Source organism: Cupressus sempervirens, chromosome 7, assembly GCF_028749045.1.
Source record: "Cupressus sempervirens isolate cs-2001-9-10 chromosome 7, ASM2874904v1, whole genome shotgun sequence".
Classification (NCBI taxonomy): domain Eukaryota; kingdom Viridiplantae; phylum Streptophyta; class Pinopsida; order Cupressales; family Cupressaceae; genus Cupressus; species Cupressus sempervirens.
The window spans coordinates 139,789,825-139,808,488 of NC_143124.1; the positions used below are offsets into that span (position 1 = coordinate 139,789,825).

The 18,664-nt window shown below is 34.8% G+C and overlaps 1 protein-coding gene and 1 pseudogene across 2 annotated transcripts; one reads left to right on the forward strand and one right to left on the reverse strand.

The window, feature by feature from the left end:
- The first annotated feature begins 2,760 nt into the window (after positions 1-2,760).
- Positions 2,761-4,671, forward strand: LOC149545907 (GDSL esterase/lipase 6-like; annotated as a pseudogene). The gene is made up of 5 exons (XR_016354306.1): positions 2,761-3,019; positions 3,151-3,269; positions 3,604-3,840; positions 4,069-4,326; positions 4,422-4,671. The product of XR_016354306.1 is annotated as a GDSL esterase/lipase 6-like (transcript).
- A 5,258-nt stretch (positions 4,672-9,929) lies between these two features.
- On the reverse strand, positions 9,930-11,253 carry LOC149545908 (non-specific lipid transfer protein GPI-anchored 15-like). Its single transcript, XM_089794510.1, has 3 exons — positions 10,806-11,253; positions 10,644-10,676; positions 9,930-10,413 (listed from the first exon to the last, which is right to left on the reverse strand). Exons 1-3 carry the CDS (start codon positions 11,155-11,157, stop codon positions 10,166-10,168), a joined length of 633 nt encoding a protein of 210 aa, XP_089650636.1. The 5' UTR covers positions 11,158-11,253; the 3' UTR covers positions 9,930-10,165.
- Between the last annotated feature and the right edge of the window lie 7,411 nt (positions 11,254-18,664).

Genomic DNA, 18,664 nt, shown 5'->3' on the forward strand with positions numbered 1-18,664 from the left:
TAGAGTGACCTATGACCCTCTTTGACCCATTAAACGATGACATATGTCCCTAGGGGTCCTTGGACCCCAAAAGACATATTCGAATGAGTAATATGGGTCAAAGGGGGTCATAGGGTGACCTATGACCCTCTTTGACCCATTAAACAACGACATGTCCCTAGGGGTCCTAGGACCCTAGGGACATATTCGAATTGTTCATATGGGTCAAAGGGGGTCATAGGGTGACCTATGACCCCCTTTGACCCATTAAACGACGACATATGTCCCTAGGGGTCCTAGGACCCCTAAGGACATATTCGAATGGGTAATATGGGTCAAATGGGGTCATAGGGTAACCTATGACCCTCTTTGACCCATTAAACGATGACATATGTCTCTAGAGGTCCTAGGACCCCTAGGGACATATTCGAATCGTTCATATGGGTCAAAGGGGGTCATAGGTCACCTATGACCCTCTTGACCTATTAAACGACAATATATGTCTCTAGGGGTCCTAGGACCCCTAGGGACATATTCGAATGGGTAATATGGGTCAAAGGGGGTCATAGGTCACCCATTAAACGATGACATATGTCCCTAGGGGTCCTCGGACCCCAAGGGACATATTCGAATGGGTAATATGGGTCAAAGGGGGTCATAGGGTGACCTATGACCCTCTTCGACCCATTAAACGACGACATATGTCCCTAGGGGTCCTAGGACCCTAGGGACATATTCGAATCGTTCATATGGGTCAAAGGGGGTCATAGGGTGACCTATGGCCCCCTTTGACTCATTAAACGACGACATATGACCCCTAGGGACATTTTGAATCGTTCATATGAGTCAAAGGGGGTCGTAGGGTGACCTATGACCCCCTTTGACCCATTAAACGACGACATATGTCCCTAGGGGTCCTACCCCTAGGGACATATTCGAATGGGTAATATGGGTCAAATGGGGTCATAGGGTAACCTATGACCCTCTTTGACCCATTAAATGACGACATATGTCTCTAGGGGTCCTAGGACCCCTAGGGACATATTCGAATCGTTCATATGGGTCAAAGGGGGTCATAGGGTGACCTATGACCCTCTTGACCCATTAAACGACGATATATGTCTCTAGGGGTCCTAGGACCCTTAGGGACATATTCGAATGGGTAATATGGGTCAAAGGGGGTCATAGGGTGACCTATGACCCTCTTTGACCCATTAAACGAAGACATATGTCCCTAGGGGTCCTAGGACCCTAGGGACATATTCGAATAGTTCATATGGGTCAAAAGGGGTCATAGGGTGACCTATGACCCCCTTTGACCCATTAAACGACGACATATGTCCCTAGGGGTCCTAGGACCACTAGGGACATATTTGAATCGTTCATATGAGTCAAAGGGGGTCATAGGGTGACCTATGACCCCCTTTGACTCATTAAACGATGACATATGTCCCTAGGGGTCCTAGGACCCCTAGGGACATATTCGAATGGGTAATATGGGTCAAATGGGGTCATAGGGTAACCTATGACCCTATTTGACCCATTAAACGACGACATATGTCTCTAGGGGTCCTACGACCCCTAGGGACATATTTGAATCGTTCATATGGGTCAAAGGGGGTCATAAGGTGACCTATGACCCTCTTGAGCCATTAAATGATGATATATGTCTCTAGGGGTCGTCGGACCCCTAGGGACATATTCGAATGGGTAATATGGGTCAAAGGGGGTCATAGGGTGACCTATGACCCTCTTTGACCCATTAAACGACGACATATGTCCCTAAGGGTCCTAGGACCCCTAGGGACATATTCGAATGGGTAATATGGGTCAAATGGGGTCATAGGGTAACCTATGACCCTCTTTGACCCATTAAACGATGAAATATGTCTTTAGGGGTCCTAGGACCCCTAGGGACATATTCGAATCGTTCATATGGGTCAAAGGGGGTCATAGGGTGACCTATGACCCTCTTGACGCATTAAACGACGATATATGTCTCTAGGGGTCCTAGGACCCCTAGGGACATATTCGAATGAGTAATATGTGTCAAAGGGGGTCATAGGTCACCATTAAACGACGACATATGTCCCTAGGGGTCCTCAAACCCCAAGGGACATATTCGAATGGGTAATATGTGTCAAATGGGGTCATAGGTCACCCTATGACCCTCTTTGACCCATTAAATGACGACATATGTCCTCGGACCCCTGGGGACATATGTCGTCGTTTAATGGGTCAAAGAGGGTCATAGGTCACCCTATGACCCCATTTGACACATATTACCCATTCGAATATGTCCCTTGGGGTCTGAGGACCCCTAGGGACATATGTCGTCGTTTAATGGGTCAAAGAGGGTCATAGGTCACCCTATGACCCCCTTTGACACATATTACCCATTCGAATATGTCCCTAGGGGTCATAAGACCCCTAGAGACATATATCGTCGTTTAATGCGTCAAGAGGGTCATAGGTCACCCTATGACCCCCTTTGACCCATATGAACGATTCGAATATGTCCCTAGGGGTCCTAGGACCCCTAAAGACATATTTCATCGTCATAGGTCACCCTATGACCCCCTTTGACCCATATGAACGATTGGTGTGACCTATGACCCCCTTTGACCCATATGAACGATTGGAATATGTCCCTAGGGGTCCTAGGACCCCTAGGGACATATTTGAATTGTTCATATGAGTCAAAAGGGGTCATAGGGTGATTTATGACCCCCTTTGATGCATTAAACGACGACACTGAGTGGGCACGCTCGCTGTGATATGATGGATTTTAGGGGAAGAATTGAGAAATCAATGCTGAGTATTTTCGTTGGGCGGTGGATAACCATTTCTTCTGTAGCTGCTAAAAAAATGCCTTATGTGCCGGCCATGTTTATGTTTGGAGATTCGTTAGGAGATGCAGGGAACAACAACTACATTCCTCACTGCAAAGCGCGTGCAAACTTCAGACCTTAGGGCGTCTCCTTTTTCCCCCACCCAACTGGTCGCTTTACCAATGGCCGCACTGCTTTCGATTTCGTTGGTTTGTATAATTTTTTGTTGTTACAAACCTAAATGCTCTGTTTTTTTTTTTTTTTTCTCGAGTTCAGGTACTTTTATCCGGGTTTTACGCAGAATATGCGAGTTGTATATGATTCATTGATTTGGCTGCAGCTATATACTTGCGTCTCTCATATCCTCCTCCATATCTGCAACCAAACGCCAATTTTAGAAGAGGGATAAATTTTGCATCAGGAAGTAGCGGATTGCTTGACTCAACGGGCGCTGAATCGGTTCTTTCTCCTTTCCGTTCTTTTATTTCTCACTTTTGCAACCACTCTAATTTCATTTGGCCGCTGGGAAAAACAGTTTTGCTTGAAAAGATATAAATGGATTTGGCAGTTTTAGATTGTTCCTAAACCAAATGATTATGGCTTCTTTTCGTTACTCTGAAGTTTATTTTATTGCTAGTGGGTTAATTTAAAACACTGATTAGAAACATAAACAATTGATTTTCAGAATATTTATCTGAATAAACCATGAAATCCTTTCTATTTTCTATGAACCACTTAAATTTTCCTTTTTATTGTTATATAATCACTGAGGAAGTTCTATGTAATGTCACAGAATATTATCCCCCTGAGTCACCAAGTGAAGCAATTCGAGCACTATTCTTATATTCTAACTAGACCAAACACATCTGGAGCTTCCCAAGCTAAATTGCACTTGGGCAAGTCTCTGTATTGCATTACAGTTGGATCGAACGATATTGGAGCCTACATTGCTAACACCACTTTTCAAAATACTACTACTCCTCAACACTTTGTGAGGATGTTGCTCGCCAATTTCGATCAGTATATAGCAGTAAGTTGCAGGTTTTTCATTCATTTATCTCAAAAGGGTTTTACCCTTTTCATTGAGGGTTATGTAACAGTGAAGTTACATTTCAGGCTTCATTCAATGATTTAATGTTTAATGGATTGTGAACCTTAACGACTAGAATACACAATTGATTTCAGAAATAATCAATCTAAGAACACTAAAGTGGAAAATTCATGCCAATGATCATGTTGTTGATATGTGATTTGACAGAGGCTTTATAATAGCGGGCAAGGAAATTCCTCGTGTTTAACATTCCAGCTGTGGGATGTACTCCTAATACAAGATATGCTGCATACGGTATAGCCAAAGGTGCATGTCTGGATGTAGCAAATCAGCTGGCTGTTGCATATAACACTGCTTCCAAGGCACTGGTGGCTCACCTTAACCAAAAATTAGACGGGGCGTCCATCATTCAACTCAATACTTTCAATTATTTTATGAACATATTGCAAAATCCTAAAGTCTATGGTAAGAAAAACCCTTAAATGTCTTTCTTTTAAGGTTTTTACTCATTGTTATCAATTAATGTCATGCTCTAACTACTGGCAAATTTGTGGGTGCAGGATTTAAGGATACAACAACAGCATGTTGTGGATCAGGAATGTTGAATGTGCAAGTGAGATGTGGAAAGACAAAGCCACAAATGATGTTTTGCAACAATACAAGCGAGCATGTGTTTTGGGATGGAACTCATCCCACTGAAAAAGTTTACGCTATGTATTCGCACCAGATTTGGACTGGGAATTCTTCTATAATGTACCCATTTAATCTTTCTACCCTTGCCTTGGGTTACAACACCTCTGGCCTTTAACTTCATGAGAATTCCATCCTTAAGTTGATATGTGTTCCCCCTTTTGTATTTTGGGTAGAAAATTGCTGTAAATCCCGTTTCCCCAATTTGTACCTTTCTTCATAGCGGCTTGGTTGTGCCCGTTTCTTTTCACTTTCAAAGCAACTTTCGTATTTATTGTTTTTAATGGTCGAGTGACGCTATGTACAATTGTCTGTATAAATAATATCTTGTGCTACCAAACTTGATATTATGGAGGACTGGACATGACTATTTTAAGGTCCACTGGAATAAGTAGATGGAAAGCAAAGTTTCGTAGATCTAAGCAGATGTGTCGCTCTTGCTTTTCCTTTGTTTATAGATGTCAGGGAAGCAGCACTGATTTTATGGGATTCCCTCTGGCATGATAAGGTGGAAAGATTAAATATCAAGATAAATAGTACTGAAAGAGTCAAATCAGAATGGTAGAAGGATCACAAAAAATTTCGACAGTCTTATAAAGAAATACAACATTCATAGCAGTATCCGTGGTAAAAATTAATGTCCATGTAGAAGTTAAAATGTTTCTGTGATTTGACAATTTTTAATATTTATTTATTTAATTTAAAATTGCAATATAGTTATTTTCTAAATTTTAATTTATTTAATAGATATAAATGGACTGTCCAATCAGAATTATTTTAGCTCATATGTAGTTAGAAGATTTTAAAAAGTTTTAGAAGATAAAGTGTCTATGAATAGTTTTTATAAGTACTAGATATTGATTTGATGTCTAATATTCTTAATTATATAGAACAATACTAAGGTATAGAACAATACTAAGGTGCTGTCTAGGGTGCCACAAGAATGGTGCCATGAGAATGCACTGTTCTATAGTGTAAATACAATGCACTTATACTAAAAACAAGCACATAGGGTGCATATATGTTGCCCCTTAGCCATTGGCCAATAATAGGGGATAGGACATGGACCCTCATTTTTTATTCTTGCGAATATATTATCCAATTTTACTACACTTTTACTTTATATTACAATTAAACAATTCTCATGTAAATAAAAAGAAATCTAGATGCTGATAAAAATAGACCAACACATGAGAATTAATAAATGTTATATAGTAAAAGCACAAATAAATTGATTAACAAATGAAATAAAGATCTTTTTATCTCAAATGGATTATCATACTTATCTATTATATGTGTGCAACTTAAAAAATAACAATGTGTCCACTAAATAAAATAAGATGTTCACTTAAACAAATATTGTTATCTTAGTCTATAGATACTAATGTTATGTGTACAACTATTAGGGTAGAAATGTATATGCAATATATGTATATATGACTTGTATCTTCCCATGAAATGTGTGAAAGCTTGAGTTAAACTAGTGATCACTCTGTGTTCAAGTATTTGTCCTTTTGTCTTAAATATAAAAGTTATATATAACAAATATTTATGATTACTAATAACTACATATACCAAAATTTTATGATTATGTAATGGGCACCTCTGGATGTCCCAAAAAATTAAACCAAATTGCTGAAAGGAATTATGTCAAACAGTTTGCATTCAACTTCTTAAAACCCCTTATAACTCCGAAAATCAAACGTTTATTGTTTGTTGTGTTTCGTGCATGGAATTGGTATCATACAACATAAACAAGAAAGAAACTACAATGATATGCAAAGTGGAAATGAACTGCTGCTAATAAAATGTTATTTTCAGAATTCATAAAACCAAATACATAGCAGATTTATCAACTCACTAATTACTTCAGCAGTATTGACATAATACTCCAGCCCGTGCTTACGAACTTGTTGCTACAATAATTTGTCCTCCAATCAGTCCACTACCTTCATAATACCATTCCCTCCAAGCGGCATAAGTGTCGGACAAGTAGTGAAGAAGATATGAGAAAAATATCAAATCTGCCTGTAGTCGAAAATGCAACTAAACTGCCTGATAATGAAGCCAATAAGAAAGAATTCCAAAGGCCAAACCCCAAGGGAATGACGTCTAGAATGTTACAAGAGAGGATAGACGTCCTCAAATGCCAAGAACAAAGCTGCAACTCACACACCAATTTCTTCTCATATTCAACCTGCCTAATGAAGCCACAAATGCTTCCTTTTATTCTATTTCCAAGGGTCCGCTCAACTCATATGGGCAATGTGGGATAAAAGATGTGTAATATATAAAACATATATTAAAATACCCCTTATGTCTCCCTTGGGTACACATCACCATAAAATAAATATTAAAGTAACACTTTAATATTTTACAATTAAATTAGACATTACTTTAATAAAACTTCAGGCATTAAAATGTATTAGCAATCGGACTCCGAATAATGCGAGTGATAGCTCATCGAAAAGCTCTCACCGAGGAGTATCGAATCCAATCACCAAAATTGACCTGCACTGTGTCCTGCCGACTTACTAAAAATAGTAAGTATGCCTGAAATTGAGTAAATCAACTTTGTTTTGGCCCAAACTAGAAATGACTAGGCCAAAACACTCCAGGATCCCATTAAACCCTTCGTTAGCCCTCGGGACCATGTAGAACAAGGCTAACGCACACACACTTAGTCAACTACTAAAAGAACGTGAAGGCCAAAAGATGGGATCATTACAGATTACTTCTTATTATTTGGTACTTGTATTTATGTTATATTTCATATGGTTATACATTATTCTTTCAATAACAAATGACATTGTTAAATTCAATTAGTACATATATTTGGATTAAGTTTTAGTCTAATATTTAAAAGGTCATGTTTAGAAACATTTCACTAGGTGTACTATTTTAATGACTTGCATGGTGAGTCACACTTTGAAACCTTCATTGTAAGTAGTTAACTATCTATTTAGAATTTATATAAAAATGGAGATCTTACAATATTCCAAGCACTAACTACATCTTGATGAAGTTAGCCATCACGACTATTGGTCCCTCTCACCTAGTTGCATCTTCATAATTTTTAGTATTGAATATTATTAGGAGAAATGCTAGTTCTCTTCTAATAATTCTCATAGCACTTGGTTATTTAATACTAAGTGCTTTAAAACAAATGATTCAATAAAATGTACTCTTTAGATCTATAAGGAGAGCACTCATGTGATGTCATTCCTTAGTGCACATGAACGAGCCTCACATTTTTGAGACTTTATTGAACACCTTTACAAAAAGCATCTTGATGTGACCCTTAAACCTTAGTTATAAGGATGAGACTTGTTGAATAAGCTACAAAAAATGAAAGTGATAAAGTGCAAATAATTTGAAATTTCCATATAAGATTTAAAAATATTATTTTATATACTTTTTAAAATATTAAGTATAATTAAAATGATCCTAACTTATTAAAATTATTTTAAACATATAAATATATGAATAATAAATAATCTTAAATAATTTTAAAAACTAATAAGTAACTTAAAAACCTAAATCTACATGCGATTTTATTCCATTTAAACATAAAATGAAAGCCTACAAAATAAAAATGCTGAGCATAAGAAGATAGCCCACATGGAGGAACTTTTATACTAATTGATATTTGTGAAAATTGGCAGAGTTTGGTTTTATGTCTTGAGCGTAAATTTGAATCAAGGGCATGTTTGTTTGTTGAAATATAAGAATGCTCAAATTTACAAATACTAGAATTTGAAATATTTGAAAGTTTTAAATTCTAAAATGGTTTTTGGAATATGTTTGGAACCTACTTAGTTCACCTACAAGATAAGTGAGAAGATACCTTTTCTATGTTTGCCTCCATGAATTTGGAATTTGAAAACCACTTGGAGAAACTAGCACAATAGTAGATATGCAAGAGGAATATCACCTCAAAAAACTAGCAATAGAGTAGATTTTGAAACCTAACATTGGAATAATTGATATGTTGTCATTGATGTATGTAATAAAGAAAAAATTCTAATCTAGAGGAATGATGCTCATTAGCAACTACTACTATTTATGCATCAATCCTAATTTATGGGAAAATATATTAATCAAAATGTAATCATATTTATTCTAATGACATGTAAGAGAATTAATGTCTTCCTAAAGTCCACTTTCCAAATAAAGGAAGAACACACACACACACACACATTTGCAATATGCTTGCACTTTGAACGACAATAAGAAAATATATTAATAAAATTATGACAATTGTCTTTTATGGATCAATTTTTTTTTAAGATAATAAATAATATATTAATTTTATTTTTAAAAATGAATTAAAAAATTATATAATTTGTGGAGCTACTTTAAGAAGTAAAATGAAACATAATTAAAAAGATGAAAATAAAAGTAAAATTAGAACTAATAAATGTAAAAATAATATAATTTTATAAATATTTTAAAAGTAATATATATTAAAATATGAATATATACTTAGTATTAAAAAAAAATTATATTATTTAAATTTAAGGCAAACCTTGAAAATCTCAAAGATAAAATGTAAAAAAGTGATACAAAGTTTCCAAGTTTTAAATTTTTTATAACAATAAATAAAAAAATACATAATAGAAGGTATATGAAAATAATACAATGGATTATGGGAGTCATGGAACATGGTAAAAGTCAATGGTAAAACCACGAAAATCAAGATAATGGAAATAATACTCTTGCAAAATTGGCGAATGCCAAACGCGGGTTAATTTTCTCAGCAATGAAAACTGACAGTTTAATGTCTTTCATCTCCTTTTGATGTAGGAAACTGTGGATTGAGTAAATTAGATTACTCTATTTTAAACAGTATCCGCCTTTTTACAATTATAGGTCTAATAGTTTTGACTTGAATAAATAATTTTGATTTTGTGTATGAATTTATACTTATTAATATTTTATTCAAACTAGACAAGAAACTAGAACACAAAACAATAAATAAATAAATTCATTCAAACAAACAAGGAAATACTAATTCCATACAATCTATTTATACATTTATATCTTTTCTATAAATATTCATTTGTAATGGTAATTATTTGTTGAAAAAGTGATTGCTAATTTAAAAGTGAATATTTACTAATTATATTACTATCTCCTTGTAAAGAAAACAGAGTAAAAACTGATTTTGTATAGTTCTCCTTGTTAGAAAACAGAGAAAAAACTGATATTATATAATTCGATTATTGTTATTAGTAAAATATTGGTCCCAGTGTTGAAGCGATTTGTGTTTTTCATAATCTTAAGTTATTACTATTATGGTGGGTTTTAATGTCTAATTGTGCGATTTACTTGAAAGATAAAATAAAAAATTAAATAATAAACAACAAAGAATGATATACCCTATCATAGTGGATGCGTACATCCTTATGTATTTATAGTAGAAAGAATGGGTACATATGACACCCGAGCAATTATCAATCTGGCATATAAGCCCTACAATAATACAATCCCTATACGTCCTGAGAAGGGCTAAACAAAATAAAACAAAATAATAAAAAATCCTATGCAGTAAACAATACAGCACTCAATTCAATGCTAGAGCATCCAACACAGATATATAGAAGTTGGATGTTTAGAACATAGCACTCAATGCAATCACTCCTGCCAAGACACTGATAATCTTTGATGGAGTGAAAAGAGTTCCTGTATTAGATGTTGGCCCCGCTCGACTTGCTGGACTATTTCCTCCAACTGAAGTTGTGGGAGGTACAAATGATGGCGTTTGTGAATTGGGCGTCGGTACATTTGGAACAGAAGTTGCAGGACCAGGGGAAGAAGAAGGAACATTTCCTGTTGGAGGGAATATAGGATTGCTAGGACCTGCAAGCCCAACAATTGAATTAGTATTTCTCTTTAGGAATATAGATACAAAGAATCCACTCAGACAATTGAGATATATGTATGATCGAATGTAGATTCTAAACAAATTAGATATGCATAGATCAACTTATTTAACACACTTCAAACATAAATAAGATTCACACGAAAGGACTCAAACAACATGCTATACAATTCAATGTAAACATATATGCCTCATCTGAAATACGCACCTGCAACTGGAGCCGGAGATGGAGCGGTTGCAACTGTTCACAAATCAGCACCACAACAACAGATGCTCCAATTAAAACTATATCATCTTAAACATGAAAAATAATATTTATTCATAGCTAACCAAAAGGGGAAAAAAAAACATAAGAGAATTGATTGGTTACCTTTACAACGGGTGAGAGGTGGAGTGGTGATGTTACAAGCGCCTGGAAGAGCGAGAGCCTGCGTTTGGTTAATGGGGAAGCGAAATGGACCGCTAGCGGTTAACAGTTGGCACAAACAAACTGCGCTTGTTTTCACTACTGAAGATAATGCAGTGCAGCAGCTCTGTGGTGGAGGCGAAGCAGTGAGATTGCTTGTAATATACCCAACACAAGGAGAAAGTGTTGCCATAGAAGTTGCACATCCTGGTGACTGAGCTTCCACACCGCCATATTTTGTAGCTCCTGCTATTAATACCACCACAATGAATATTACTGAATGGAATGGTTGAGGGAATTTCATTACGCCTGCCATTGAAAGAGTACAAGATTGCTGTTTCAATTAGTGAAGAGAAAGTATGAGAGGATTATACACAGAGAGATGTTACTAGTGAGGATTAATGATGAGTATGTGGCATCCTTGACTGGGAGAGTTATTTATAAAGCGAGTTTGAGAATGAATTGGAGATTGCGTGAGTTTGAATTGAAATGCTTTTGTCCACGGAAAAGCAAGGTGGCATTACAAACTAGATGGATTGGTTCACCAAACGTTCGGTTTTCTATCCGTTTCGACTGTCGAAAGGGATTTTGAGTTTGAACATCTTTAAAAAAAAATGTTGTGTCGCTATTTTTCGATGATCAACGTTATCGACACAGTGAAGCGAGAACAATTCAAGGCAGCGTCACCGACCTACTGCTTAACAAACTTCACCGAATTTGAGTTTCAAATTAGAATCTATGTCGTGCAAGTATACTCATTGCTGCCGAGAAAATGTATTGTGGGATGGGCCACAAAACAGATCTGAAATGAGAAGATAACGTAGACTTTCTGGTTCTGGGGTTTGTTCTTCGAACAACGCGTTTCACACGGATTCGATACTTTGTGGTTTTCTAATTGGTGGTAAACGATTTTAGAAATAAATGGCGTGGTTTCAAACGGAAGAATTAATTAAATGCAAAAATGCAGTCCGTAATTTGTCTCAAATCTAATAATTAGTATATTCGTTTGCTGTTTAACTTTCTTTCTTACTACTTAAGTTTTTTATGAAATCATTAAGTTTTATTTTTCAGTTCGAGCGTTCTTGTTTGTTTATTTATTTATTAAGAACTAGGTTTGTTGGTGGGGACAAGAATTCTACTTTTATATTACTAGATTTAAAAATAATAATTTTATTTTATATTGATTAATTTTTAATTATGAATTAGCTTTACATAAAGATTTATGTAAGATTTATTGTTAAGGCTAGTAAGGATATCCCTACTTTATGTCATGTTGACTCTAATAGTTATCTAAAAATTAAATGGCCTGGTGGTATCACCATTTCCAAACTCAAAGCTAAGGATATTTACAAAATTATCAATCACAATGAAGATATTATTAGTCATATTAATAACATTTGGTATACTGATCTGGACATTCCCGCCTGGAAGAAACATTTTGATTATCTCTGGAAAAGTTCTATTGATCCAAAAATTAAATGTTTTAAATGGTTGCTTATTCTTAATAAGCTTCCTACTAGAAGCTCTTTTTTCTGATACTGATTATTGCAGCATTTGCAGAGTCCCAGAAACGGGAAGACATATTTTATTTGATTGCAGTTTTGCTAAAGATGTTTGGTTAATGTTTGGTATAGCTATTCCCTCTACCTTTAATAGTTTTGAAATTATTACTGGTTTTATTTCTAATGCAAAAAAAGATGTTAACATGTTTTGGGAGATTCTCTCAGCTAACATTTTGTGGCAAATATGGAAGTGCAGAAATGAAGAAAGGTTTCAAAATATACCCAGGTTGCTTATTGAGTCTTTCCGAAGTCTCACTTATTTTAAAATTTTTTCGTAGGTCCAAATTACCATGAAATCCAACAAGTCAAAGTTTAAAGGGCTTCTTAAAGATGGTCATGATTTGTTCTTTGCTAATGAGGTAAAGAATGGGCACTTATGGAGGCAACATTTGGATACTATTCACATTTTTAATCAAACTATTAAGTTCATCAGCAAGGAGGTTAAGAGGACTCCCCATAACTTCACTGGCGAAATGAGCTACATGCTGAAACAAATTCAAGATCAGAAGAACATGGTATGGATGGAAGGCTCAATGGGTTGGATAGCATGGATGGATATGTTTGAAGACGTGCTCCATTAACTCCTCCTTCTCTTTCCCTTTTCCCGGGTTGTTTGTATTTCCTCTCTTTCATTGTGAGGCTTGTCCTCTGATTTTCTGATACTTTGCAGATTTATTGTTTAATTTGAACTTCCTATACTTAATAAAAAAAAAAGATTTAGTCAATGTTTGACATTTGTAATTATAATATTTAAAATTAAGATTTATTTTCTAACAAGCAAGGGTTAGTTAGGAAGTTGATATTTTATATATCGTTTATTTAGTTTTAGAACTTATAAATTGATGATTTATATTTTTACAAAGGCTTATATATTTTTCTTTTAATCAATTATAAAATTATTAGAAATAATATAATATATTATTCTAATAAATATATAAATATTATACATTTTTATATAAAATTTAAATGATATTTTTAATAAACTTTTTAAGAATATTTTCTAATCTCAATTAATAAAATATAAATAATTTAATATTAAAAATAGTTTTAATATGTATTTTAAAACTTAGTTTTGGTTAAATAAAGAAAAAGAGGGTTTGCAAAGCAAATGATCTTAAGTGGAGGGATAGGGTCTTAATAATAGAATCTCGTTAGTTACTTTAGTTGATATCGAAAGGAAAAAATTGTCTATTTACCTTGGGTAGAGGGTACCTCCATAGCCAAACTAGATGTGATCTCTTTTATTATATTTTTGGCATGTCTCTCTTCCAATTCTTATTAGAGGATACATGTAGATTTAGAAACCTTGCTCATCATCTCTTTTCTATAATTAACAATCTCCTCTAAAATACATTTTCACATCATCTTGGTTGTTTTTGATAGTAGCAATAACATACAAATTTTCTTTGAATCTTCTTCAAAGGAATTGACTTAGAAAGTTCCTTGACATGAATCCCAGTATTATCCAAATTGCTATATTTGTTAGCAATAAATTTGAGATTTTGTTATAGCATGTAAAACTATATAAAAAATTATATTAGATTATTATTTTTTTCTTACTATTATTTTTTAAAGGTGCAAGGCACAAGGCCTAGGTATCTATATTAAGTTATAGAAAGTGAAAATATACATATGATATATAAGCCATTCTTACAAAATAGAGTTCCTAGCTTATGTAGAGATTGAACAAAAGTTTCAATCAATATAAACATCATACAAATAATAAAATGTAAACATAGTTGTAATTAACATTTCATAGATTGAGAAAATCTACTAATATTAACAAAGCACATAGTTGTAAGTTCAAAGAAACACATTAGTGTAAATAATATTGAAGCAAGTTCAAACCATCAACATGCAACCACTTAGGATTACCAACATAACTTTGTCAGAAAATATGACAAAAAATGAAACCATCTAATAACATAAGGTCACTACCCATATCTATAAGCACTTGAATCCACTAGAAGCCAAAATGATATTGGCCTAGAACATTTTATTATCGATGACAAAGAAAAACTTTGATATGAAAGGAGAGTAGAAAGAAAAAATATGAGATTGCCCTATTGAGGAACATGAGAATAATGTTAAAGTTAAAATTCAAACTGAAACCCCAAAAATAGAGAAAAGAAAAGATTTATGGTGGTTCACCACAACCCGTGGCTACATACACACTAAAAAGAGAAGAATACATGGGCTTTTGCCTCAATATTTATACACTTCAATAAAAGATGAAGAGTGAAATAAGAAACAAATAGTTAGGGAAGATGATATGAAGAGCTTGACTTCACATCCAACAATCTCCTACTTGAAGTTCAATTGATGCTATAAACTCATACTTGAACAATGTCCCACTTAAACTCTTCTTTCCCTTACCTTTAATCCCATGGTAAGAAATTGCCAAGGGCCCATTTGGCTGCGGGAATAGGAATAGCTATTCTAGAATACTTATTCTAGAATAGAAAATGGGGGTATGTATTCCTATTCTTTGTTTGGTTTAGCTAGAATTTGATGGGGAATTTGCAAACCAAAAAATTTACGTTTTCTAAAATAAATAAAACTGGAATAGGAATACGTATTCCAATTCCACCTATTTGGGTGGAATTGCAAAACCTCATTTTTGGGCCAAAATTAGAATATGTATTCTTATTTTATTTCATATTCCAATTTCAATTTGGTGCATCCAAACGAAGAATTCAAAATTTTAAGAATTTACATATGCCTATTCCACTTATATTCCCATTGCCAAACAGACCCCAATAGGCAATCATCATGGCTGGAATAGAAACCACAACCAATTTCTAATCACATCTAACCAACTATAAAACATCAGTATATTTATGTTGAAATATTCACCTCATGCAACAACTCAAATTGTATGAGCAATGTCAACCAAAGTTTGACTCAACCTACCAATTAGCACATAAAAATTTTGGCAATAACTTGAGTTGATCTACAAGCCGCAACTAACCAATTGCAAAATATCATGACCTCTTCCAAGTTCTCTCTTGGGAGGAACACCCATGTAAACCATAGTTCTCATCCTTCTACCAACACCACCAAAGCCTCAACTATGTCAAGCATGATCTCCTTTACCTCCCTATATGAGATCATTTACAACACCTAAACACCATGGATGGAAGCCCATATAAATAAAAAGATCAAAGTCCAAACATTCCAAAAAATTAGGAATCATCATAAACCATCTCCTAAACTCAAATGCACAGGAGACAAATATTCTAATTAGACCAACCATAGAGAGTGAGGATGCTCCCCAAGGATACACAAAGTCTCAATGATTCTTCTCCATGAACAATCTCCATTAGGTCCATAATGAACTCGAGTCCATCCATAAATGTAGGCTCCTCATACTTCATGGTAAAACCTTCAAAGACAAATGGTTTAAAAAAATGTTCTCTAAACTAAGAGAACTATAGCCTCACCCAAACTTCTTCATTTTCAAGAGCACTTCTATGGTCAATCCACCAATGTACCAGATACAAGAACATTAACAATATCAATAATCAAAACTCCCACTTCACACTTGCATAACCTGAAACAAAACAAACAACTTGATCTCCACAAATGAAAATGTCACGCTCAAAAGGGGAATAAGATGTTAAGAAAACCTATATCACATCAATGCTCTAATCTAGAATCAAGAGCTCATTGTAGCACAAACATCTTCAATCACGTGGAGGGGACCATCTCATAATAACAAAATTCTTGCTATCAAATGATCACTCCAACTTCAGTGTGACACTGAATTATAAATCTGAAAATGATACCGGACATCATACTAGACAGTTGTATCCAAAGCTGCACACACATTGTAAACTAGATAAATAGGATGAAAAGCAACATATCTCCATAAGGCAGTTAACATGTAACGTAGGCACACAACAAATAACCTCAGCTCATTGAGCCTGGTATGGAGCAAATGCTGGAGCGACATCAACCCAATTTAATTTCTGTCGAGATTTAGTCTTCTGCAGATACCTTTGAATCAATATCCACAAACCTTTTTCTTCTACACCTCTTCAGTTCCGCAACATGTACCAAATATTTTGCTCTGCATCTTTCTATAATCCTCCGTTCGAATTAAGTAACTGGTTAAGGCATTTCAACTGAAAGTTTTCATCCTTCAATTGTACTCCATAGCTCGGCTTGAAGCCATTAGAGTTCGAGGCTCGCAGGCGCCCGCTTCCAAAGCAAATGAATGATGGTTCTGTCGCTGCAGCCCAGTAAGTTTTATGGCAGCAATCTTTCGATGCCTAGGGTTTACAATGATCTCAAATTCAACTTCGTGAGATTCAATTCGCTACTGGAAAAGATGGCACCACTGATGTCACTGTCCAAGAACGATGGCCCCTCCCACTGCAAGAAGCTCATGGAAGGTAAATATCTCCTTCTAGGCAGGCCACTCTTTTATATACGGTCGAGTCTTTATCAATCACAAGTTTACCCTGTGAGACAACCAACTTGACTGCTCTCTTTGAATATCACTAGCTACCAGTTTCTTGATCTTCAAAAATTAGGTTCATCCCTCCATTGCACATAAATTGCTATTGATCTCGAGGAAAGAAAATATTTTATTCACTCATTGTAGCTTACGACTTGAATACACAGGGCTTTGCCTATATTTATACATTAGTCTTTAAAAATTGGGTTCATCCCTCATTCATTGCACATAAATTGCTATTGATTTTAGGAAAGAAAATATTTTATTCATTCATTGTAGCTTATGACTTGAATACACAGGGCTTTGCCTATATTTATACATTAGTCTTCAAAAATTAGGTTCATCTTTCATTCATTGTACATAAATTGCTTTTGATCTCTAGGAAAGAAAATATTTTATTTACTTATTGTAGCTTACGACTTGAATACAGGGCTTTGCCTTTGCCTATATTTATACATTAGTCTTCATAGATGAAGAGTCAAATAAGAAAAAAATAGTCAAGAAAGACAAAAGAAAGACAAAATGAAGAGTTAGACTTCGCATGGAACAAATAATCTTCATATTAGTTGTTTGCTTCAAATTTCCACCACAAATAAAGAGGGACCTACATCATTCTTGCATTGAGCAAAAACATATTTAAGCAAATGAGACTAAGTTAGAGACCTAACTTGAGACTTATGGATTAATAGTTTATGAATGGAAAAGAAAAGCTCAGAGAATTGAGCAGCTTCTCAGGGACAAGAATTTCTTCTAAATTATAAATGATTAGCCCAATCGTAATGGCATCCTATTTTAGAAAATGTCAGTTTGATGCAGAGGAATCGCAAAGGAAAGAACCTTTTCGCTGGTTTGTCAAGAGAGTCCTCCAAGATGAGTTTCTCCTTAACAAATTAGCTTGCTAGCTTAAATAATATTTCAAAATCTCGAGTCAAGTCATAGCAATTTGACACAATTATGGATAATTATATTTAGACTATAAGGGGCTATTAGTATAAGGAGCTCACCACAAACAATGGTACGAATGGACTACTCAATCTTCTATGAATTCCATGTAAAAATCTTTTTCATGTGCATAACCATAATTGGCCCAGAGACTAGAACTTCCCACTGCTTGAAAGTGATGTTGATACCTCTATAATCTATTGAGCAGAGAATAGGTCATGACACTAGGAGAGATTGTGATACCCTTTTTATCTTGATGTTTTAGTTTGTGAACTTGGGTCGTATTGTAAGAATCCACTTACTCATAATGTGACGGAGTATCGACATTATACACCCTCACATTTTCCTTTAAATATTAATAAGAAGTATTAAATTTTTGAATAATTTACAATGCATGTATTAATCTAAATGTCATTAATTGTTGTGGCTACTTTTACTTTGGGGTTATTATTTGGATTTTAAGGGTCTTATAAAAAAAATCTTAGAGGTCTTGATTTTCTAATTGATTTGTGCAAGTCAATGATAAGTTGAGGTTAGGCTTAACCATCACACACAAACCATTGACTAATAGTGGCTAAGAGTGGGCCTAGACACTCTTAGCCAATATCCTAGGGCCACTATTATGCATTGGGCTCAGGCTATTGGCTAAGAGTAGCCAGTATTAGTCAATGGTTCGAGTATGTTGGTCAAGCCACTCGATAAGTTGCTATTGTATGTGTAATTTAGTTTTGATTTATATTAGAATTCATTATTATTTTAGTGTTGGGATTTTAATTTGGTATACTAGAGAATACAGGGTAAATTATCATCCTCGTCAATATAGTTAGACCTTGATTAATTAATATTATTATATGCAG

Excerpts from the sequence above, each read along its gene's own strand:
- LOC149545908 (XM_089794510.1), bottom strand. The coding sequence starts at position 11,157 with ATGGCAGGCGTAATGAAATTCCCTCAACCATTCCATTCAGTAATATTC. Across the intron at positions 10,677-10,805 it reads ACCTCTCACCCGTTGTAAAG|TTGCAACCGCTCCATCTCCG; the intron begins GTAACCAATCAA and ends ATTTGTGAACAG. Across the intron at positions 10,414-10,643 it reads ATCTCCGGCTCCAGTTGCAG|GTCCTAGCAATCCTATATTC; the intron begins GTGCGTATTTCA and ends TTGGGCTTGCAG.